We start from the raw sequence: 26,310 nt of genomic DNA on the forward strand, positions 1-26,310 counted from the left end.
ACCTAGGATCAGTTGCATTCGACAACGATGGAAAACTGAAAGTAATCGGAAAAGGTAATATCGAACTTAACTCCGATTTTATTATTCGAAAAGTATTATTAGTTGAAAATTTTAATTTTAATTTATTAAGTATAAGCCAATTATGCGATACTGGTTACTCAGTTAATTTTACCAAGTCCGAATGTATAGTCAAACATATTTGATCCGGATGTAGTTTGGGACATGAAAGGAATTAAGAAGAGGAAAGGGGGCATTTGTGTCATTAGGAAGGAGAAGGCTTTAGGGATTTTAGTGCATATAAGCACTGTTGACAGGGGAGAAAAGGGGGGTTTTTCGTGAGAGGAACAGGAGGCCGCCGCCAGGGGAAATGGAGTCACCTTCTTCCTCTCCGGCTCCTCGCCGGCGCTGACACCGGCCACAGGCCGCTCCATCTCCTCCTCTCCATCTCCCGCTTGTGACTTCTCCACTGGAGCAACCCACCGCCGCTCTTCTTCCTCCGCCTCGCGACGCCGTCACCACCCTCCTCCTCCACCTCATTGCGACAGTACGGCTGGACACGCCGCCGCTGGGGAGTGTTTTCTCCTTCGTTTTCCTACCTCGGCTGCCAACAGAGAGGAGAGAGGGGTTTCTTCATCTCTCTCGCGCTCCTCGTAGGTGGCAAGGCCGGCTGCGGGTCTCCGACCACTGCTCTTCTCCTCCTCACCTCTTCCTGTGGTCGGCATAGCCTCTGTTCTCCTCAAGATGCTGCCGTCGGAGCCGCCTCAGTTCGCCGGAGCCGCCGCAGGCCGCCCCTCTCACTACTTTCTCTCTTTTCCTCGCTGCACCGCCGTCGGCGGACCACTGCCGCCTTCTCCCGCAATTGCTGCCACCTCCCGCAAGTGTTGCCACCGGTAGCGACAGCCGCTGGCAGCCGCCGCTGCCCCTTCCGACGGCCCCACAGCTAACTCCGGCGTCCTGACAGTCCGTATCGACGGCTGTACATTTGTTGTCTCCACTGCTTGTGGTGTAGATCCAGCCCTCCGTGATGTTTCTAGACATCCATTGTGTTTTCCGGCCATCGAGCCATGATGTTCTGCTCTTTGTATTACTGCTATGATGGTGAGACATTTTACCAGCCGGCTTAGGAGCCGTTAGTGTGTGCCGTAGTCCGGCCTGTGAGCCGAGGATATATTCTGACTTACATGCCACCTGGGCTGCGACGACTTGATCAGTAGCTCGACCAGCTCATCCATCCATCCGAGGGCGCCCCCTGGGCCAGGGTACGTTCTCATACTCGGTATCTGTTCATTTTATTGCTATACTATTATGCGGTTACTTATATATCTGTGGGATTCGCCTCGAGCACCGAGGTACCAGAGGCCGGGGCGACCCGGTCGCTGGATGCAGGTACAGTTGACCGGAGGAGGGCTTCTGACGATCTGGTCAACGTAGAGGACAGCTCACCACCGGGTCAAGAGGATGCGGTCAACCCTCCAGACACGTCATACCGGCAGGTTCGTCTTCTCAGCTTCCCGACAGGAACATCTCTCCCTTTTTGATGTGCATCAACCCAAGTTCAAGTTAGGGTAAAAGTAGATAAATAGTAATTTTTAAAGAAAATTACTAAACTAACATGTTAAGCATAAGTTTGCAATTAATAAAATTGCAATTACTTAATTAAGCGTTAAACAGAATTTTTCAAAAAAAAATTCAAATATTTTTAAGATTCTAAAAAATTCTCTCCCTCTAAACTTGTACTTGTAACGAATACCCTTCTTACTACTACTACTACTCTCTAAGAGTGACCGTTACTTATCTACTAACTCTACTTAACCGGTTTATTAAAAATCTCTAGGAAAACCCTACCGAAAAATTTCGGCAGAGTCTCCCCTGTACCGGTGACCATTTTCCATAATACAAGCATAATATACTCAGCCACAGGCGGCTGGAAATATATCTCAATCAACCACGCAGTTTAATAAGAAATGAAAACTAACCACAACCACGCAGTTTAATAATTCAAATCATGCAGGTAATGAAAAACCGAAAACATAACTTCTTACTACATCCTTTTCTTATCAACTTAATAAGAAATCAAACTAATCACATTCTTAAACCAAATGAATTCCTTAGCTAAGTCCCAAGGACCTCCATAGTCCACACATCACACACTCCTCTTGCATCTCCTTGTCGCCTTCCTTCACTGTATCTTTTCTTTCCCTTTATCTGCAGTAGGAGGAAATGCAGTCTATAAGCATAAAGCTTAGTGAGCGCTATCTACTCACAAAAACTCGATATGCATGTATATAAATAAAAACATGCTAAAACTGAATGCTAACATATAAAACTACTCATGCTCATATATAGCAAAGGAATCATGCTAACTGAAATACTAAACATGTATAGCTAATCATGCTCATAAGAATAAAACTATAAAAGAAGCATACTAAACATGTAAAGCTACTAAACATGTAAAGCTACTAAACATGTAAAACTTCTAAACATGTAAACTACTAAACATGTAAAGCTAAACAGGCTGAATAATCTAGTAGCAAGGAAACAATTGAAACTACTACTGCATGCTTCAAATAACAAGAAAACTAACTTTCTAATTCTAGACAGATTTGAAGCTCGTTTCATTTGTTTCAAAACTTATACTTTAATACTTCAAAATAATAATAAACTTCTTTTGGGTCCGGCATTGTACCAACTTTTTGCGCGCATCCTTAATAAGAGTCGAGGTAGCTAATCCCGAAACTACTAAGGAACTTCTAGGCCTTGTGCCTAGGGGCATCTTGGAGCCCATCCCTTGGACCTTGTGTCCGGTACATGCCCTTTAAAAGTAAAATACTTTTTATCTTTAAATACTTCTCATAATAAAATGCCTTGGCATTTCTTCAAGCACCTTGCGTGCTGCTAATCCTCAAATGCTGAAATTTAGGATCAAGTTTAAGACCTTGGTCTTTTCTTACTTATTACTTCTCATAATCTTCTAGAAAAGTTTAACATGCTTGTGTAGTAGCAAGAAAAATCTAATTCTGCCTGCTTAACATTAAATGGACAAAAATAAGATCTTAAAACTGAATACTAGCATGATAACAAAAGATTTAACTTGCTGGAACTTAAAGAAGCCTAAACTGCTTACTTTCATACAAGTTGTCTAGTTCATGATTAGTAAACCAGCAAGAAAATCAAACTTGTAATGTACAATATTGCTGTTCGTGCTAGTTAATTACAAAGGAACATCTAACTAAAATGCTAGTTAAACTGAAAATTTGCTCATGTTATTCTAATAACAAAGGAATCTAGAAAATAAAGGAATCATCGCTGCATGGAATTAACAGAATATCATGCTTACTAACTCAACACAAAAAGGATCTAAACTGCTATGAATTGGTGGCTGTTCTTGCCCATGAATATGCACAATAGAACTTAACAGTAAGCTTCAAAAGGAATCATTCTCAGCCCCAAATGGCTGTTCATGCCTGCTGCAGATACCAAAGGGATACCAACGTACTGTTAATAGGATGAATTGCTATCAACTGATCAGCAAGAAGGCAAACAAAATTTCCTTAATGAAACTAAAACACATGTTAATCAAATATGCTACAGCGAAGAACTAAAATACCCAAGAACTAATACTCTAGAACAATAAAGAATGTGAAGTACAGTGCTTCTCATTATAGAACAAAAATACCAGAACATATCCTCTGGAAGCATAGGCATGTATGCTTCTAACTACCAGATCTACACAACCCTTTTTAACCTCACGGCAGAACCCAAAAACAACAAAAGAAAACTCTAAACCAATGCCACAAGGAGGATTGTTCATGCTCGGCAAGGAAATGAAGAAGGCAAAATCACGGAACTACTCCTACTGCAGGTGAGAAGCAACTCACCTTGCTTCTTTAACTTACAACCGAAGAAGATGAAGGATTCTAGGGTTCGGATAACTTGAGTTTTCGACTTCTTCTTGCGCCCACAGATCCTCCTCGACGATGGTAGTCACACACGGTTGAGGACCCGCCGGAAAAGCCCTTCGCCGGCGCCAGAGAGAAAAAACCTAGCCCCGTCGCCTCTTTCGCCCGAGCAGAAGTCGCGACGCCGTCGCGAGAAGAGAAGAGGGGTGAGGAAATTTTCGGTCACGGGAAAATACCTAAGTTCTCTTCTTATAACTAGGGTTCTTATTATCTAACTACTGCTTAAGTATTATTCACTCTTTCCTTATTTAATAATTGCCGCCAGCACAGCTGGTAAGGCGGGTTTTGCTCGGGTCAAAGGCCTCGGCTTCGAACCCTCAGCTGCGCACTTTTATTTCCAATTTATTTTAAACGTTCCAACTATAGTTTATATATTTGTCATTGCCTATCTAATTAGTAGTGGCCGCTGGCGCAGCTGGTCAGCCGAGCTTTGACCCAAGCCAAAGGCCACAGGTTTAAATCCCCAGCCACGCCATTTTGTTTCAATTTATTTCCATTTTTCCTTACTGCTTAAATATATTCGCTTCCCTTCTTAATCACAAAACAACTGCAGACCGGTTGGTTGGGCTGGTTTTGCTTGGGTCAGTCCGACCCGAGGTCGTGGGTTCGAATCTCACCTTCAACGTTTTTTTTTTAAACTTCCTTCTTTTTTTTTAACCCTACTAAACGACCTCCAAAAATTACGTAAAAATACTCTAAAAATTTCTAAAAATCTCTAGAATATTTTAAAAGTATTTTCAAATATTTTTATGGACTTTTAGAACTTGAAATATGGAAAATTGGGTCGTTACAGTACTTTTCTCTCCCCTTTGATCACAGCAAAAACGGGGTAAGAGTATGATATTTAAAAATATTTAGCAAATTTTTAAGTTTAGTAAAAATTTATGAGAAAGATGAATTTTTCCAAAAATTTCTAAGTAAAAATGAATTTTTAGAGTCTAAAAAAAATTTCTAAGCAAACTAAATTTTTAGAATTTTTCATAATAATTTCCAAGTAAAATGACTTTAAAAAAATCTAAGTAAAAATTTTTGAAGATTTTCAAAGACAATATTTGAAAAAAAAACTTTCAAAGCATTATTTAATTCTAGTTTAATGCTTTTTCAGAAAGTTGATTAAACATTGTATTTCAATATTTCAGCTTCCAGGTCGTGGCGAGGCACTAGGGCTTCTTGGTTATTAGAGCAATAACCACTTCCTTAGACAAAACTTTTATAGAGAAATTTTAACGTTTAATTTTCTCGCTGAAAGCCCAAAAAATTTTTAATTTAAGACAGATTTTAGAACCCAATAGAGGTTCCTTCCTACTGGATTAGTCAAATACTTAGGGGGTACATAGTTCTTGGGAATTTTTCTAAGTTGACCTTGATGATGTTTAACATACCAGTTTAATTTTCCATAAATTTTAAGTTTTGATTTTTGAAAAATATTTGTTTTTAAACATGCATCAGATTTCAATTTTTCAATTTCTAATTTTAAATTATCATTTTCTGATTTCAATTTATCTAAGATTCTATTTAAATCAGCATTCTCTTTTTCTAATTTAAATAAATCTTTAGAAAGAGACTTGATAAACTTAAATGGTTGAGTAGGGGTTAGAGCACGTACCTTACTTACCTGACTTAGTGATGCTCCCCCTTCATCGCTGCTTTCTCCTTCTGATGTTCTTCCCCTTTCATCTATGCTCATCTCTGAGCTTGACTCTTCTTCCAGCTGATGGTTAGTCATTAGTGCTAACCCCGAGAAGACTTCGACGTTTGATTTGGAAGAAGATGAATCTGACCAAGTGGCCTTCAGGTTCTTCTGTTTGGAGGAAGATTGTCGCTTTTCCTTTACTCTTTCCTTTTTCTTCAATTTTGGGCAGTCATCTTTGATGTGCCCTTCTTCGTTGCAGTTGTAGCAACGAACCATTCTTCTCTTTCGCTCATGCCTCTTTGTCTGCGATCTAAATTTATTAGAATTAAAAAAATTATTGAAACGCTTTACCAATAGTGCCACTTCTGATTGGTCGATCGAGGTTTCGGAGTCAGAATCGTTTGTTCTTGCCTTTAAGGCAATGTTCTGACTTGTTTTCTCCACTTCATTGGGCTCTGCAATCTGAGATTCGTGAAGTTCAAAAGTTGAAAATAAATTTTCTAAAGTACTTACCTCGAAGTCCTTAGAGATGTAGTATGCATCTACTAAGGATACCCATTCTGGAGTTCTGGGGAAGGCGTTGAACGCATACCGGATCGAGTCCTGGTTCGTTACTTCTTCTCTAAGGTTGCTTAGTTGAGTTATTAGCTCTTTAATCCTTGCTTGGAGTTGCGCTACCTTCTTACCTTGGTTCATCCGGATGTTCGTAAGTTGAGTCCGGAGGATATCGCGTCTTGCAAGCTTCGCTTCGGATGTACCTTTGTGAAGCTCCGAGAATTTTTCTCAGAGGTCTTTCGCGGAGTCGTAGCTTCCGATCCGACTTACCTCTTGTGGTGACATCATGCTAAGCAGGTGGAACTCTGCCTTTCCGTTGGCGACAAACTCGGCTTGCTCCTTCTTTCTTCACTGATGCTCTTCTTTGTCTTTCAGAACTTCAAAACCATATTTCATAGATAGTAAAATATCGAAGTCGGTTTTAAAAAATACCTCCATCCGGCGTTTCCACGTCGCGAAGTCTCCGTCGAACTTCAGGGGATGAATGCTTGTTCTAACCATTTTCTTGATCTTCATGCTTCAGTCGGCAGTTAGTCCTTCTAAGGCGGTCTGGCTCTAATACCAATTGTTGGTGCAGCGGAGGCCGGCAAGAGGGGGGTGAATTGCCTGAAAAAATAAAAGTATACCGTCCTCATCTTTCAACTCAAACAGATAGCAACAATAATAAAAATAAAAAAGCAGAAATAGAAGAGAGACAGAATTTTAACTTGGTTACAACCCAGGGCGTTGTTAATCCAAGGCGGTCGGAAATCACACTAGCAAAGTCTCCTTCACTGTAGGCGAAGAAGCCTTTTTTACACACTTAGAGCGCTCACTAGTTGCTAGGAATGAATACAGAGTTGATGATTCAATTGATCCATAATTCCTAGGTCCAAGGGTCCTTTTATAGTCCCTGAAAATTCTATCTCGAATGTCCAAGGCGCCTCCAATAGAGGTCCAAGGCGCCTCCATCGAGTAGGCAGATAAAACTTTATCCAAAACGCAAACAGTCAATTTGACCAGCTCAAGGCGCCTTCAATGAGTCATGAAGGCGCCTTCAACGAGCCCATGAAGGCGCCTCCATGCTTTGTTCAAGGCGCCTTAAGCTTGAATTCCAGCTCGTTGTTTCCTGCGCTTTGACTTCCGAAGCTCCGTTCTTTTGGGTGATTTCGGCCAACCAAAATAGGGTTCACCCGAACCCAATTTTCGGCCTTCTCCTCGAGCAGCCTTCCTCCCTGGCTTAACATCCCTCGAATGCCACGCATGTTCTTCTCGCCCACCGGTGTACTCTTCCGCAGCTCTCTCGTCCTTCGGACGCACCAAGCCCGTAAGCTCCCTTCCCGTGGCGTCCTTCTCGCTAGCTGCGTCTTCCGCTTGACTTCCTGCCCTCCTAAGCTCCTGCATACTCAGACACAGGGATCAAACACAAAGCAGGACCTAACCAACTTGGTTGATCACATCAAAACACCCACGGGGTCCAACAACAGTTTTATCACTTGGTGTTGGTACTAAATCTCAAACTTGATTTCGATCAAACTGGGTAAAGTAGAGCTTCATCTATGTTCTTTGGTTCTATTTTGGATATTAAAGTTATCTGACTTAAGTTTCGATGAGTAGATCTAGTTCTGACTCCTAAGTTTGAATCTCTTATAATTTGTTCAATTGGATTATTAGTGTTGGTCCTAGATGTTCTTATAGTTTGATTTTCAACTTGAGTTCGAGAAAGATCTTCATCTAACTCATGTATAACTTCTCTTGAGTTATTGTTAACCACTTGATCAATTTCTAGCTGAATAGATTGGTCTGTTTTGGTTGAATTTTCTTCACTAAAGGTTACATTTGAGGTTTCTTCAATTTTAAGGGTTTTCTTATTACAAATTCTATATCCTCTTCTATTTGTTGGCCCTACAAAGATTCCTTCATTAATTTTACTTATAACTTTTGGTAGGTTATCCTTATTATTTAGCATATAGGCTTTGCATCCAAAGATTTTAAAGTATTTAATTGACAGTGTTTTATTAAAGAATACTTCATAATTTATTTTTTTGTTGAGTTTTGATAATATGATGTCGATTCTGAACATAATGGGCTATGTTAATAGCTTTTGTCCAAAAATAGCTTGGTAAATTAAACTCATTTAACATTGTCCTGACCATTTCTATTAGAGTTAGATTTTTTCCTTTCAACTAAGTTATTTTATTGTGGGTTCCTAGGACATGAGAATTCATGTTTTATCCATTGTATAGACAAAATTTCTTAAACAAATGATTGTTAAATTCTCCTCCATGATCACTTATAATTTTTAAATTCTAATGTTCATTTGATTTTTTTGTTTGTTTAATAAATTGCATAGGTTTATTTAAAGTTCCATCTTTGTGTTTTAGAAAATATATCCATGTAAATTTTAAAAATTCATCAATAATTACTAAATAATATTGACTCCATTTAATGATTTAATTTTATTACTCTCAAATAATTCCATATGAATTCTTTCTAAGATGTGACTTGTTTGATTTGAATTAGTCAATTTATGGGTTGATTTTGTTTGTTTACCCTTTTTACATGCATCACAATTTAAGTCATCTGATTTGGTTAAGGTAGGTAAACCTCTAACTAATCCATTTCTATTGATTTTAAATAAATATCTAGCATGAGTATGTGTTACTCTCCTATGCCATAACTTAGTTTTCTCTTGTTGTGAAAGAAAGCATGTATGTAAAGATGAAGGTAAACTAATGGTATAAATATTATCTAGTTCCTATTAAAGTTAATTCAGGTTCTTTAGTAGAGTTAACAATACATTTGTTAGATAAAAATTCTACTTTATATCTAGTATCTCAGAGTTGACTTATGCTAAGCAAATTAAAACTTAACTTTTCTACAAATAAAACTTTTTTAATTAATAACTTTGAATTTAATACAATGTTACCTGACTTGAGTACCTTTAGCTTCTTGTTGTTTTCAAAGCAAACTGTGTCCTTTACTTTTAGCTTGTGTGATGTAATTAAACATCTCTTGATTTTCGGTCATGTGTTTATAGCAGTCATTGTCTAGCGTCTATTCATGTTGAATTTAATTTATCAAGATTTTTGAGTCTGACTTAGCAATGAGTGCGGTGCAACATATTTGTTCTAACTCAATTTATTTAATTTTAGTAATTAGTTTTTCCCATAGTTCTTTTGTATGTTTAATTGACCTGATTTCTCAACTTGAGAATAAGTCAGACCAAAAGAATTATGTTTGTTTCCTTTACATTTGACTGAGCTATTTGTTTCAAGCTGCTTGTCCATGACTCATACCTGCATAGCTCAACTTTTGTGTCTCTTGGTAAGTCAATTTCATTTTGGATACTTTGAGTTAGTTTTAAGAATGTCTTCTATCTTTCTCCTTTAATTGACAAAACTTTTGCCATTATAAAGAGGAGGCAAGTTGTGCTAAATCTTTCCTGCAAAGACATATCTCAAAAAATAAATTTGTTCAAGTTGTATATATTAAGATTTAGGACAGAATAGGAGTTTGGTTTAGTTTTAGTATGGTTGTAATTAGGATTTGAATTTTGGTATGGGATAGGTTCGGATAATTAATCAATTTGTTTGTTTGTCCCTTTTCTCAAAGCACAAAGTTTGCCTTATGTTAGATTCAAGTTTTTCTTTGGGCTAATTGTGAAAAAGTTTTCGAAATTAACTTTCAAGTCATGGCGAGACACAGAGGTCTTCTTGAGTATCTAAAAAATGACTATTTCCTAAGATAAAACCTTTTTAAGAAACAAGTGCTAAATCAACTTTAATACAATGTCATGGTCTAACTGGTTTAGTGTGAGATGAGTTTGCTTTTTCTAGTTCCACTTGACTAGATGCATCATGTAGGGTACTCCTTACCAAATATAGACATGCACTTAACCAGTCTTTCCTAGCATAGTATCAACTCAACCCGCACTAATACCAAATTATAGGATCGAACTCGACGCTAGAGGGGGGTGAATAGTATTATAAATTTAAAAATGAGGAGATAGTAAATAAAATAGCTGAATTAATTAGAGTTAGCATAGTAAAAATAATTTGTTTTAGACTAATTAAATCAAGTAAGACAAAGGTAATAAAAACATATAATAGATTTAGCAAACAGTTTAATCATGCAAGTTGATCAATCAAACTAGAAGTATAGATACACAACAATTATAAAATATGATTCGTATTTCTAACTTTCTCCTAAGTGGAGAAACTTCACAGAAAAAAATCTAAAAAGTTTAAGCACAGTAAAACAAATAAGGCAACACTAAAACAAATGAAAATGTTACTCTAATTATTACCGATTAGAAATGAAGCGCGCATCGTAGCTCATTGTAGCATAGAAGGCGAAGGAGTACTTAGAGAACGAGAACAAGAGTGAATTCTGTATAGATGAGTTATTTTCAAACTTTGACTCGAAACTCATTATATAGGACTCCTCCAGTTGCCTGGAGCCTTTCCAGTCGCATGTATATATTCATGTCAATGTCGCTACAATTTATATCCATAAGAAAACGTTAATAAAGATCTTCAGTTGCTCATACACCCTCTAGTCGTCTGGACAAGGGTCAAACTTTATCTTGACTGCCTTTCTACATTGCTGATAACGACATCTCTCAGTCGCCTGGAAGCTACTCCGGTCATCGGTACACACTAGTCGCTTGGACCCTATACGGTCACATAGACCCTCCAAAATCCTTTTGTCGAGAGTTATTAGCAGCCAGTCATCCTCGAACTCCATCTGATTGCCAAGAACTGTCGAACATGCTTCCCTGTAGTGGTTACACATAATGAGTAGGATATAAGATATAAAGTTACTCGCACTTACGTTGGGTTTAGATGTTTAGCCTCCAACTGACTCAACTAGACTTAGTTGTCAAGTCACAACTCCCAACTGCTTCCACTTAGGCTTATTTATCAAGAATGTAGCTCCTAGTTGATTCTACTTGAACTTGAGTCACCTAGCCTTCAGCTAGAAATTTGTCTGTCAAGCTTTAATTACTTGGACTTAATTCACCTAGCGGACTTAATTCACCTAGCCTCTAGCTAGGAATTTGTCTACCAAACTTTAATCACTTGGACTTGATTCAATTAGTCTTTATATAGTTAGGAATTCGTCTACTTGGTCTCAACCAAGACTTAGCCCATGCCTGACTTCTAATCAGGACTTTTGATGCTTAAATCCACTATGACTTAGTCATTGCTTGGTTCACAACCAAGAGTTTAACATCTGTCAAATATCATATACATGCAAACTTGACACAACTAGTTAAATCACAACTAACTTAACTTTAATCTTAATCATATATTAAAATTCTGAATTAAATATTATACACTCAGTACTAATACAGTACACCGTCATTATATCCTTCACTTATCTATATAGACTTGATTCACTAAATTTCCAACTTGATTGTTCTTTCAAGCCATGCTCTCTAACTCCCTATCCATGCTCCTCGTCCTGTGATTCCTGGTTGCCTTATAAAATCTTTTCAAATCCCCACAAATTTATAAGCCAATGCATGTGAGTGTCGTTTTAGCCACACTAAGTCATCATCCATCGTACACTTAACCTTGTTGAATTATAAACTTTCCCAATTTTATGTGTCTTGTAAATTCCTGCACACTTAAACAAATATCAAATCAATAAGTAAGACCTAACTTAATTTTTTTAATAAATTTTAAAATCTAAGATTGAACCTAACTAGGATATGACTGCACTAACATTTCTCTCGTCTACTCATTCGGATAAGTATCAATAGTGAGCAAGTGCCCTGGACTAGGGTGAAGTGATAGGATGCCTATATAGTTTTATAAGTATTCATAATTCGATTTTTAATTATGATACACTGCATGATATTTTTTTCTAGTGGAATGAAAAATCTAGGATGTTGAGTTGTTGAGTCGTCCACCATTTGTGTTTTGTTATTTATTCTGATGACCAATAAAAAACTTTGATAGTGTCAAATAATAATCTCTTTATATATATATATATATATATATATATATATATATATATATATATATATATATAAAAAGATGACCGAGTCATTCAATTTATCCAATTTTTTTATCCTCTCAATGGTCAACTGTTAGATGCTTTTTTTCACCACCTCCACGGCACCGTAATGCAAGACATAGATCTAAATGTCTATTATCAGCTTAGACAATACCTATGATTTGCCAAGTAATAATTTTAATTAGAAACTCTCTTCAGTAGATGCTTTCCCACTTTTCTTCGTCTTTCCTTTATTCTTTTTTGATCTTGGGAAATAAATTGTTCCAAGCTTGTCAATAAAGTTAGAAAATGACTTGTCAGGTTAACCAAAATTACTCAGAACTCCACCCACCATGTTCTTGAAGTCGCTTTGACCAATTATTATTCCTTTTCACTCTTTCTATCCTGTTTCCATTCTCTCATACATTTGCTAAATATCAAGGAAGAAGCACTTAGTCCATCAACCTCTCTTTTCTTGCTGCACTGTCTTTGTCTCTCTTGAATCACATCACATACATAAAAGAAGAGGAGGAAGAAGAAGAATTATTCTTCTCTGCCTATGCACCTACCTCCTACACTTTTATCATCCATAACTGAAGATCTTATGATGCTATCGCCAGTCGTCTTTGGGGAGGCTACAAACCCCGCCGACTCCCCTGACCTCTCTCTTCAAATCGGCCCTCCGAAAAGCTCAGTCACCAGCAGCACCGACCTCCGTCCCTCGAGCTTCATCCAGACTGGTCAAGCACCACCTCTGCATCCATCCAACCGGATGCCTTCTTCTTTTCCTTGTTGCTGTGGCTCGACGTGGCTCCTGGGATTGAGACCGGAGTCTCCAACGGCGGGGGGCTACGGCCACCAGCTTCACCCCTTCGGCGTGACTGGGACGAACATCCTCCACCCCTGCAAGTTAGTGAGTTCAAAGTTTATGATGCCTCGGAAAAGCAGGACACCGAGAATGCGGTGGACGAGCATCCTCCACGCCCGCTTCGTCCACGCCGTCGACCTCCTCGGCGGCCACGAGAGTATGCCTCACTATTGCACCCAAACTTACTAATTCCCCTTATTTAATTACTCCATTACATTCATCTCACGCTTTCGATGTTCAACTACTGTTTAATTTAGCAATCGTTTACAAGATTGTTATGGTAATTTGTACCTTCTTTCAATCATGGTTTGGCGTCAGGAGCTACACCGAAGTCTATTTTGGAGCTTATGGACGTGACAGATCTCACTCTACCCCACGTAAAGAGTCATTTGCAGGTTAGTGTTGGTCGTTACTCTATTCTCTCAAAATACACGAGTAATGAAAGAGAAACAGCATGCAGTATCAAGGCACAAAAGTAGGAGGAGACCAGAAAAAAAGTAGGCATCATTTCGCAATAATAAGATGAAGATTAATAATCTGGTAGAAACCCCAATACGAGCATCTACCTCGTTAACAGTACAATGAGGGAAATCAGAAAGAAAGAAAAAAAATTCAAAAGTATCTATCAGTTACATATTTTAGCTGATCGTTTCCTTTCTACTTAACTTTTTCTTTATTCTTCGTCCTTGTTTGCAGATGTATAGAACAGTTAAATTCACCGACAAGCCTGCAGTTTCCTCAGGTAGTCATTTACTAGTTTACTAATACTCACTGCATTAACAAAATAACTTGGCTCTAACGATAATTGCAATCAGATTGCTCTGTTCAGGAAGATTTGGAACCTGGAAACAAGGCATCCGGGTATGGTTTCATTTCATCACTGTATGTATACAAGTGAAGTTAGTTTTGTGTTGTAGGGTACTAATCTATATGCGTACTTAGCTTTTAATTATCAAGCATTGACTCTATTACTGACTTGCATGGCAGCTTTTTCTTTTGGTCTCTCTTTTTCAGTTCTCTAAGATCTTACGGGAGATTTAAAGCAAAAGACTAAAAAAAAAGTAAAATAAAAAAACTCACCTGATAACAAGTAGATCACAGGCCTTATTTTGTGGATGTCCCACTTTTGTCAGTGAAATTTGAGGACATTAAGCTCTCTTTTCCCCTTTGGTGAGAATCAGGCACCCAAAAGGATCATACCCTCTCACCCTTCATGCATACATGTTGTTCTATTGCTAAAGAATGTTTGTCTTTTGGGGAAATGGTTTGGCCCATATGTTGTTTATGCATGGTAAAAGTGCCATAAGGCTATGTAGGAGTTTTCTAGTAATGAAATGAGTGACATAAGGCTATGTAAAAGTGCATGACTATTTTTACTTAAACTAAGGGAATGAATTGCCAAAGTTTAACAAGAGTATCCATGAGAACCTCCATAAGTTTAATGAAACTCACTATATATAAATATAGGGCTACCCTACATGGGTTAGTCTATATATAAATATATATACTACATGAGCCTTATATATCCTAAAATGGGATTGGAGATTGCTCTAAAATCTGGCCTCAAAGCATTAACTTGTAATTCCCTTGGTAGAACAAGTCATAGAAAGATAAGAGCAATTCCAATGAAGAAAAGTAGGAAAAAACACTTTTATGTTGCCCATGCATAAAAGACTCTCAAAGAATAAAATCTTCTCTATAAGTCTCTTAGTGTATCATAGCCTAAAATGGGTATGGAGATTGCTCCTTTCATTAATTCGAATAAAATCTGGCATCAAATCATTAACTTGTAATTCGCTTGGTAGAACAATTCATAGAAAGATAAGAGCAATTTCAATGAAGAAAAGTAGGAAAAAAAAACACTTTTATGTTGCCCATGCAAAAAAGAATCTCAAAGAATAAAATCATCTTCTCTATAAGTCTCTTTATGTATCATATCCTCCAAATACATCTTCACATTGTGTCTTAGGCTTTCTTAAGTTCCATGGTGAGAAATTCGCATATCTAGTTGTCACCATGAAATATCATATTGAAAATTGTCATTTAGATCATATTTAATTCCATTGGGCTAAATATGCTGCTTAATCTAACAATCGGCACCTCATCTACATATTTCTATACATTGCTTCATCTAAAACTCCAAAGTGATCCTCCAAGAGGATCCTACAGTCGCTTGCCTTACAACTATGCACAACCTAAGTCAGTTGATCAATGTATTTGACTTTACCCATGTGCAGTTGATGTAGTCGATGGAGCTACTGACTATGAAGGAAGACCCTCTAGATCCCTCCACCTATAGATGCAAGTATACTCTTTTGTCGCCCTTGGATTACTCTAGACCCTCTAAATCCCCTATCCTCGTATTACACCCTGTTCGTCACATGCTCGTTCGGATACTATGATTTACTTCCCTCGTGATGACCTTGGGTCGGGTACGGCGAGGGCGCTGGGGGCGAACGTTTCGCCTTTTGCCACAAAAAGTATACTCTTTTGTCGCCCCTGGATTCAATGTGATGGTAAGAGAGTTCAATTCTCTCATGGAGCATATCATATGCCCGTGGTGCTAGAACTATTTGTGATATTGGGTCATTCACCAGGGCCCATTTGCGTTTCTCAGATTTACCTTGGTAGTCAGTGGAAAACTTCTGTTGAGCCCGATCGATTATCTTTAGAATTAGTTGGTTCAAAGAGCTAGATGTCAAGATTAATAAAAACAAAAAACTCTTTTGTCTACTTGATATCCTTAAATGCATTGTGCCACCTAGGTGCACTACATGTAATATAAATCTTATATTTCTTAGGATTGTTCTCATATGATATAAGTCTTTCTGCCATAAGTCATTCTCAAAACTCAATTAGTTGCTTACTATCATACTACTTTAAATCTAACTAACTTAGTGAAATGAGATTCCTTTTCGTCTAATAGAACAAGACTTAACAAAGATACCATGTGTTCCTTATAGTAAGCTAAGTCTGCCTCTAATTCATCCCTAGACTCATTATCTTTGTCATGCTAGGACTAGTGGAGTGACTTAGCTTCTGTTTGGATGGAATGAGGGAAGGTTCATTAATAGAAGGGGAAGGGAGAGAAAATAAAATATTTATGTTCCCCTTGTTTGGGAGGGAGGGAAGATTAATAAGGAGAGTAACGAAGATTAAATATATAAAGTTAGAAAAATAGCATGCATTTCCTCTTGTTGTGAACTTTGATGGCCACAATGATGATGGAGACCTCAACATAGGAATCGTCGATCAGCCCCAACATCTTCACGTTCGACTCCCCACAACCCATCTATGACATGACTTTCTTGCCTCTTATTTTTTCTTTCTTGATCTCTCCTTCCCTCAATCTTCTCGTTCAATTTCTTGGATAGTGGAAGGCATGGTGAGGATGATCACGCTGAGGAGCTTGACGATGAAGTGTTCAAGGTGGAGGAGGCGGTGGCAATGAAGTCGCAAACCATCAAGCACATGATTGAGGACAACTGCGCCGACAATGCCATCCTCCTTCCCAACGTCTTCTCCAAGATCATGACCAAGGTGGTTGAGTATTACAAGAAGCACGATGCTACCACCTCCAAATCCTCCTTCAAGCACACCTCTAGATCTAGGATCTTCGATGAGGACCTCAAGTCCTGGGATGCCAAGTTAGGCAAAGTTGACCAAGAAAACTTCTTCGATTGAAGGAGGGATAAAATCGGAACAAGTTTTGATAGCTCATTTTTCTACTCGCTTAGGCTCCTCCTTCTCAGCACTTCCTCTTCTCTCATATAATCTTATGGATCTAAGAAAGTAACACTGATTAGAGTTGGTCGACTCCTCCAGCATGGTCTCTCCGACTCTTAAGTTAGTAATTAACGAACATAAAGAGAAAGTAAAGGGAGAAGAACTTTAAGAAGAAAGATTTGCCTCCGTTAGTCAGAAATAGAAAACCATCGTACCTAGAAGCTACTATACGAGGTGTTTATATAGTTGTTAAAAGATAATCTCCACATCACCTACCTCATGCATCTTTTTACTTCTTCCAACCTGAGTCAATGAAGACACAGTTTCTGATAATCCATTACGTTGCTTCCAATCCTTGACTGTCACGTAAAGTGAAGAAGGGTTCCAGGGAACTGCTTCTGACACCCATTACTCATCCCTCATTCACTAATTATCATGTATTATGAGGAAGGGATTAAGGAAATAGTCTAGGACATCCATTACTTTCCTTTCCAATCATCAATTGCCACCTAAGATGGGGAAGGGATCAAAGGAACCGCCTTTGACACTTCTCCATTCAACTATCACCACATGTTGCTAACCAAGAGCTTAATGATAAAAGATTCACTTAATAATATTGCTTTGCAGATCCTAATGTTATTTCCCTATGACACTTAATGATGTTGCTCTATGGAACTAAGCATTATTGCTCAACAGGCTTGAATAACATTGTTCTGCAAGACTTTGGTGATATTGCTCTGCGAACCTTCATGCAGTTGCTTTGTGGAATGGAGCATTATTTCTCAGTGAGTCTCAATAATATTGTTCTACGAGACTTTGGTGATATTGCTCTGTGAACTTTCATGCAGTTACTTTGTGGAACTAAGTAATATTGCTCAGTGAGCCACAATAACATTGTTCTGCTAGACTTTGATGATATTACTCTGCGAATCTTGATGCGGTTGCTCTATGGAACTAAGCATTATTTCTCAGTGGACCTACTGTCACTCTGCAGAAACTTAACATTATTATTCAGCGGGCTTTTAGTATTATTGCTCTGTTGAATCTTAACATTATTGCCCAGCAACCCTTTATGAGATTGCTCTGCTAAATCTTGACATTATTGGTCAACAATATTTATTCAACTCATGAGGAGAAACTCAATTATTTTGCTCGGAAGAACCTACTATATCCCTCAGGGTAAACCCGGCTATCATCAAGTTTCCTTCCCCTTCCTTACACCCCGATTTGGGGTGTAAGAAATTGTGCCTATTCCCAAGCATGCAGGGGTAAAGCTTATCGTTCTCTCCCCTTCGCCTCCTTAACTCACTCCATCCAAAAAAAAAAAGGTCAATTCTCTTGTTCTCCTTGTTTCTTATTTTTTCCCCTTCCCTCACCTCCTCCCAAACAGTGTGTTAAGGGGGTTAAATAGGTGCAAATTTATTATTTTTAATGTTCTTTCAAATGCAAGGCCTAAACACTTGTTACTTTGTTAGTATTCATGTTAGTCAAAACCAAATATATGCAACAAATATAAATATAAATCAAAGTAATAACAAAATGATTTAGCATGGTATGAACCTCTTAGCTCCATGGTCTATTGAGTCATTAGGTGAGTCACTCCTTTAAAAATTTAACTAATTTATGTCCTTCTAGATCTAGAAAAACCTCATAAAAAAACTTTTCTTTAATGGAAATATAAAATAGTAAAAGGACAATGAAAACATGCAAGAAAAACTAAAACCTTCCAAGAGCTTGAAAATAGAAATCTTAAGCTTTTGGGTATCACGATAATAATAAAGACAAAAAAAATAAAGTAATCATAGATCTAGAGTACTGGTAGAATAATGTCATGATGGTTTCTCAATGGTTGCTAGTCAAGCTTCCCTTAACCACCCTCTATTTGTAGCTTTCAAACTGAGTTTAGATAAGCTTGACACAACTATTCTATTTATTTTCAAACAACTCAAATCTTCATCAATTGACTAAAACGTTGATCACAAAAGTCTTATATGTTATGTGCCATCTTGATTCAACTTAACATGTTTTTATAGTCAATTCATGATCCATTCTAATCAACTGTTGTTAATCGACTCAATTATATAAAATTGGAAGCTCATCTTTTGGAGATCACATCCTAATCATCTCAAAACATATTTAGTCAATGTAAATTAATGTAAATTCAATCTAGTTGACCAAACACTAATCCATCAACTAAGATAGCCATTGTTGTGGACTCGAGCCATTTTCAAATAACTCTATTCAAACACAGCAGAATATTTCCAATAGTCATTTATCCAATCAATTGAATTACTTTTTAATCAACTCAAGTTGAAATGGTGTTCTTTTATTTGCAAGTAGATCATATTGGTTCGACTATCAAGTTAATTCAACTATTCATTTATGTGAACTTCACTTCCAATCAATCGAATCTTCTAGTCAATACTTCAATCCTCGATTATGATCTAGGAATACCTATTTCTTGGTTGAGTGCATACTTTGGCAAAATCTACCCAAAACAAAGATTATACAAGTCTTTCATAATCTCTCACATCTCATATGCCAAGAGGAATCCCTATATCTTCCTCTGTAAAGATGTCTCACCTCCAATCCTCCCTCATCTACTAAGAGGCATTGCCTTCAGGTCTTCCTCATTGGCATATACCTTATTTGAGTTTCATGCCAACTCTTGTTGGTATTCTCCATTTGTTGAAGTCAACTTCTCTTCACTGAACACCTAATCAACCTCAACCACTTGAATCATCCTTACACCAACAATCTACTTTCTCTTGACACTTGTCATCTACCTATCAAGTTCCTCCACTTATACACTTGACCCACATATTAGTAAACACAACATATTCTGACTTAATTTTTTGCCAACCTTGGACACTTGGGGCATTATTGCACCAGAACATTACGCCTACATTAAAATGTCTTAATACATAGCAAAAAAAGAAATACAAAATGCTAATTGATACCAACAATACGGAGAGGGGGCTCCCAGGAGGGGGTCCGAAGGTTAGCGAACCATAGTATGTGACAGTCAAGTTTAAGATAGGATAATTAAGTAATTTGCTTGGTGAGATCTCCCTGTTAAAGAGAAAGAATAAGAGGAGAGAAAGAAATAATATGAGAGCAATAATAAATCTTATTTTTCATTGATGTTTATTCTACTGATAATACAATATATAATGTTTAAAAAATACTTGTTAATATATAACAGAATTATTCTAATAATTATAACAGAATTATTATAATAATCCAAATAAAATTTTGATTTGATTTGGTGATTTAATCTGGTCAATTCTGGTAATTCTTTTTTTATCTCTTTGCGACAAACTTAACGGGAGATCTTTAACGTTGAGTTTGCTTGCTAACTTATTGAAACGTTGTCTGAATAATGGTTTAGTAAAAATATCAGCGATTTGATTTTCAGCAGAAATATAAGAGATGAATAACTGTTGAATTGCAACAGGTTCACGAACAAAATAAAAATCAATTTCCACATGTTTTGTACGAGCATGAAAGATTGGATTTGCTATGAGATATGTTGCTCCAATATTGTCGCACCAAATTTTTGGTACAATATTTGATGCAAGATAAAGTTTAGAGAGAAGTGATTGAAGCTAAATAATTGCTGACGTTATATTTTCTATAGTTTTATATTCTGCCTCAGTGCTTGAACGAGATACTGTAGGTTACTTTTTTGAATTCCATGAGATAAAATTTCTTCCAAGAAATATTGTATATCCACTAGTAGAGCGTCTATCTTCAGGAGAACATGCCCAATCTGCATCACTATATGTATGTAAATCTCGAGATGATTGCCGATATAAAAGAAGACCATGTAAAATAGTACCTTTGAGATAACGAAGTATTCTTTTTATATTATCCCAATTTTGTTTAATTGGAGCATACATGAATTGACAAGCACAATTTACTGTAAAAGTAATATCAGGGCGTGCGATAGTGACATATTGTAAGACTCCAACAATATTTCTATAAATCTGTGGATCATATAGAGTAGGAGAGGATGAAATTGGAGAGTTGTTTATAGTAATTGATGTATAGATCAGACGTGCTCCATCCATTTTGGTTCTTTGAAAAAGTCCAGTAATGTATTTGCTCTGAGAGAAAAGATAGTCATCCTCATGTGGAATAAGCTCAATACCAAGAAAAAAATGAGTAATACCCAAATCTTGAGTAGAAAATTCTTGATTGAGAAGACTTAATAAAGTTGTGATACCCTTGTAATCATTATCGATTATCATAATGTCGACCACATAAATAAGGAAAAATATCATAGATTCATCATTATATTTATGAAATAGAGATGAGTCAGTCTTTGATTCAGAAAATCCTTGAGCTTGTAACCAATTAGATAGTCGATGAAACCATGCACAAGGAGCTTATCAAAGACCATATAAGGATTTCTTAAGTTGGCAAACATGAGATGAAAATTATGGATGAATGAACCCAGGTGGTTACTCCATAAATATAGTTTCCTCAAGATGACCATGGAGGAATGCATTTGAAATGTCCAATTGTCGTACAGGCCAGTTAGAACTAATAGCTATTGATAATAATAGTCTGGCAGATATAATTTTGATGACCAGGCTAAAAATGTCATTAAAGTCAATACCTGGTTGTTGACTAAATCCTTTGGCTACAAATTGAGATTTATGTTGTTCAAGAGAACCATCAGCTTGATGCTTAAGATGGAATACCCATTTAGAGCCCACAACATTCATTGAGGGAGTGCGTGGAACTAGACTCCATGTTCCCTTTCAAAGAAGTGCATCAAATTCTGTAGCCATTACACTACACCAATTTGGATCCTTGCTTGCTTGTGTAAAACAAGTTGGTTCAATAGATTTTGAGGAGACCACTAGAGCTTGTGAAAGGGGATATCGAGTTGTATTTGGTGGGCAACATTCATAAATGTCACTAATGGGAAGTATGCAACGAGGAGCATTATCATTTGAATCACTTATTGATGACGACAAGGAAGTAGGCTGACATGGTGATGTAGATGACGAACTTACATTATCCGAGGATCCAAAACTAGAGAGCATATTATCTTCGACCGACGAGGCTTCCAAGATTGGAGCAGCAACTTGAGGTGATCCTGATGGTATAGGGGAGTTATTAGAGAGCTCCGGAGAAGGACCTAGGATGTCATCACTTTTGACAATATTAGGTGGCATTAAGAAGGTGTCATTTGTATCTGGAGGAGTGATCAAAGAAGCTATTGTAAAAGGGAATAGGGACTCATCAAAAGTAACATGTCATGAAATATAAATTTGTCCCATTGGTATATGCAAGCAATGATAACCATGGTGCTAATTGTTATAACAAAGGAAAACATATTGTAGTGAACGAGAGTCAAGTTTGTGTTTAGAGTAAGGGTGTAACCATGGATAACAAGCACAACCAAAAATTTGAAAGAAAGTGTAATTAGGAGTTTGATTATAAAGTTTTTCAAAATGACACTTATGATTGAGCAATGGAGTAGGAAGTCGATTTATGAGATATACGGCAGTGTTAGCAGCTTCATCCCAAAATTTACGCAGAACCGATGCTTGATGAAGAAGAGCTAAGACAGTTTCAACTATGTGTCTATGTTTTCTCTCAGCAGATCCATTTTATTCTGGAGTGTGAGGACGAGAGACTCAATAAACAATTTCACAAGAGACAAGATGACGATGGAGAGCTTGATATTCGCCTCCCCAATCATAATGAAAAGAGAGTATTTTACTATTAAAATATCTTTCAACTTGAATTTTAAAACTACAGAATATATCAAATAAATCAGATTTCTTTCTCATAGGATAGAGACAAGTATATTTACTAAAATGATCAATGAAGGTAACATAATATTGAAAACCTTGATTAGACAAAATAGGTGCAGGGTCCCAAACATTAGAATGGATTATTTCAAGTTGAAAATTAGAAACATGATCGGATGAAGAGAAATGTAGCTTATGACTTTTAGATTTCATGCAGTCTCTATATGAATGAGATGGCGAGAAGGTAATGGAAGTAGGTAAACCATACCTATTGATGATTGACTGAACAATATGAAGAGAAGGATGACCAAGTCGAGCATGTCAAGCTAGTTTATTTGTGTGTTTACCAACAAAAGCTTTGATTGAAGAACTCTGAAGATAGTAGAGGTCATTTTTTATTCTCCCATAAAACACAATAGCATTTGCTCCTTTATCTTTTATAAGATAATGATTATGATAAAACTCAAAAATGACATTGTTATCAAGATAAAACTGATATGTAGAAAATAAATTTTTAGTGATAGATGGAACATGAAAGACAATGCACATGTGAAAAGTTCGATTAGATAATTGAATATATGTGTTTCCAAGATTAGCAATTTGCAAACCTGAACCATCGTCTACTTGAACCGTATCTGAGCCATAATATGACACTACGTTATAAGGATATTATAATCTAATGAAACATGATGAGTTGCTCCAGTGTCAATATACCAATCAATAGATGAAAACTCTGGGATTTTACCATAAGTAGGTACAGACGAGAGAACTTTAGGATATACTTGTGAAATAGACGGTTGTCTTGAGGCTGTAGGACCACCAATGAAATCATGAGTCCAATTGACTAGGACATTGAATACCAAAATGTCCATTTCCGAGATAAATTTGACATTTTACCTAAGACCAATTAAGTCTTTTAGGGCATAGATTTCTAGTATGACCAACTATGTGACAAATATGGTATTGGTATGAATTTCATTTTTGGCCATCTTGATGGTGTTGAGTATTTGACATCTAAAGTAAAATAACTTGTCCTGTAGATGATGTTGGCTCTGCAGATTGCGAAGGAGATGCTCCTATGGCTAGTGGTGGCAGAAAAGAGGTAGCAGCAACGAATTCCCTTTTTGGTTAGTGTTGGCAGTAGAGAAGGAGAGCCAATTGACAGTGGCAATGAGCCAACTTCTTCAGAAAGGGCGACGACAACAGGCCGCTCGAGTCGGATTCTTCAAAAAGGGGTTGCTTCTTTAAAGAAACCAGTGGTAGTCTTCTGTAGGATCAAAATGTGCTAGAGGGGGGTGAATAGCGCTCATGACTTTTTCACTCATTTCAGAAAAACACGATCACGTAAGAGTTAGTGCAGTGGAAATTAAAGAGCGAAAAGAACAAAAACCAAGTTAACACCTTTGGTTTTACTTGGTTCATAGTATGTGACGACTCCTACTCCAAGACCCGCATGTGAGAGTACTTTCGATGGACAATCCACTAATCAATCCATAAATTATAAATACAATAATTAAAGTACAATTGAAAGTATACTAACAACTAAGAATAAGAAATTTTGGGTTTCCGGTTGTTAGAGTCGTCTTACGGTTTCGTCAGATCGTCTTTTGAGCAGCGTGCAGTAGAAAGAATGTGAAGATCAAGTGTTGTTGTGCATCTGCTCGAACCAGCCTTATATAGGCTGTTGAAGACGCCTTCAACCTTCATGGAAGGTTCCTCTAGCTAAGACTTTATCCCTATAGCTTTGGTTGCCGATAAGGTCTGCTTTCTGCAAACTCTATCTCTCTGAAGACGCCTTCAAGCTCCATGGAAGGCGCCTTCCACCCAGTATCCAAGGCGCCTTCAAGCTCCTTGAAGGCGCCTTCGAGCCTTGTTGAGCGGAGCCTTCGCCAAAAGCACCCGAGGCACCTCCAACAGTCCCAAAGGCGCCTCAGAGACTGTTCATCCAAGCCTTTTAAGTCCTTTTCGCTCCCTGCAAGATATGTTGTCCAAAATATCAAGCATACCCTGCAAAATAGAGTTAGCACAATAAAATATAAAATAATAAATTATTTTGATAGTCTTCGGACTATCCAGTTCTGACTTTGAGTTTCGCTGAAACTCTAAGTCGAACCGACGTCTACTGTTCCCTCGTCGGGGAACAAGTCCTCACCTACTCCTCTCAGGAGAGTTTATCTTTTGTCAGACTGGTCCTCCAGATCGACTGGACTTTTTCTCTGCATCTGAGTCATCAAGATTTTTTCGCTGGACATCTGATCCTCGACCTGTCCAATCTTCCACCTGGTTCGCGACCACCAGGATTTTCACCTAGAGTCCCCGACTTTAGGGTTTCACCCAAAGTGCTCGACCCGCCAAGACTTTCTACCAAGGGTTACCACCCTCTAGGGTTTTCCACCTGCCTAGAATCACTAGAACTTTTACCTAAGTACACTTAGGACTTTCCTATACACTTGGTTCAACACTTGTTAGATCACAAGACAATTTAACTTTGAACCCTTTGCTATTATCAAAATACAGGTTCAATCATCTGATGCTACCTGCACCAACATCTTCTTCAGAGATTCCAGTGGTTGTGTGGTGAAGAATATAAATAGTAAAAACTCTGAGTTGAGGCGAGAAACTAGTGTTGAGAGATGAGGCAGCACCAGCGACGATGGGAACAAAGGAGAAGGGGATGCAGGCTTATTGGTGTTGGGTGTCGGCTCTTTAGCTTGGAGTCATGCCTAACTTGGCCGGAACAACAGCTCGACGGCAGAAGAAGATGCGCCTGTAGTAAGTTAGCGTAGACAGCAGAGAAAGGAGAAAATCACTTCTCGGTTGCTGTTGGAAAATTTGTTGGCGGTGGCGGCAATGACGGAGAAGGCGGCAGGAGCAGCGGAGAAGGCAGCGATGGTGAAGGCGACGACGACGACGACAGAAGATGAAGAAGAAGGGAAAGTGAAGATAGAAAAGAAAAAATCAGATTAATAAACGGAAACTTTATCTTGAGAAAGGGAAAAGGATAATAATAAGAGGAAATAAGAGATGGTGGTGGTGGCGTAGTGAAAAGAAGAAATAAAGGCTCTGATACCATGTTAAAGAGAAAGAATGGGAAGAGAGAAATAAATAATATGAAATCAATAATAAATCTTATTGTTCATTGATGTTTCTCATAAGGACAATACAATATATAATGTTCAAAAAGTACTTGGTCAATTGACCAATTAATAAATAACAGAATTATTCTAAGAATAATTCTGAGAATTATTCTAATAATTATAATATAATTATTAGAATAATCTTAATACTAATCTGATTTAATTTGATGATTTGATCCGGTCAATTATGGTAATTCTTTTTAATCTCTTTTACTCCCCACGTCAATCGGCTTGGCTTGATTGATCCAACCCAGCTCCCCAACTTTATTGGACATTTACGGGGCTTTGCTCCCCATCATCTCCCGATCGGCTAATGCAGATCGGACAAGCTTTTAGAGGCCCAACTCCCTAACTCTGTCGAACACCTACGAGCCTCTACTCCCCCATAATCTCTCGATCGGCTAATGTCAATCAGACAGACTCTCAGGGGTCCAGCTGCCCAACTCTGTCAAATGCCTATGGGGCTCTATTCCCCATCATCTTTTGATTAGCTAATGTCGATCAGACACACTCTCAGGGCCTAGCTCTCTAATCTATCGGTTGTCTATGAGCCTCACCCCCCCCCCCCCTCCCTTTTTGGATATTATCATAGCTCATTCACTCCTCCTGAAAGACTAGGCCTCCTGTTTATGGCTTATTTCCTGACTAGCAACCCAATAGGCCTCCTAACCCATGA

General features: G+C 37.8%; 1 protein-coding gene across 3 annotated transcripts in view; it reads left to right on the top strand.

Moving 5' to 3' along the window:
* The first annotated feature begins 12,442 nt into the window (after window positions 1-12,442).
* The window catches only part of LOC122040218 (probable transcription factor KAN2), a 32,144-nt gene continuing 18,276 nt past the window's right edge, over window positions 12,443-26,310 (top strand). The window contains exons 1-5 of one of the 3 annotated variants that reach the window (XM_042599559.1): window positions 12,444-13,157; window positions 13,319-13,395; window positions 13,697-13,742; window positions 13,816-13,861; window positions 17,423-17,536. In XM_042599559.1, the coding sequence (XP_042455493.1) occupies window positions 12,692-13,157; window positions 13,319-13,395; window positions 13,697-13,742; window positions 13,816-13,861; window positions 17,423-17,432 (645 nt within the window). In that variant the 5' untranslated portion in view covers window positions 12,444-12,691 and the 3' untranslated portion in view covers window positions 17,433-17,536. Of the gene's footprint in view, window positions 13,158-13,318; window positions 13,396-13,696; window positions 13,743-13,815; window positions 13,862-17,422; window positions 17,537-26,310 lie in introns of those variants that run through there. The other 2 variants (XM_042599557.1, XM_042599558.1) reach the window with 2 other exon arrangements.

This window comes from Zingiber officinale, chromosome 2A (assembly GCF_018446385.1).
Source record: "Zingiber officinale cultivar Zhangliang chromosome 2A, Zo_v1.1, whole genome shotgun sequence".
NCBI lineage: Eukaryota > Viridiplantae > Streptophyta > Magnoliopsida > Zingiberales > Zingiberaceae > Zingiber > Zingiber officinale.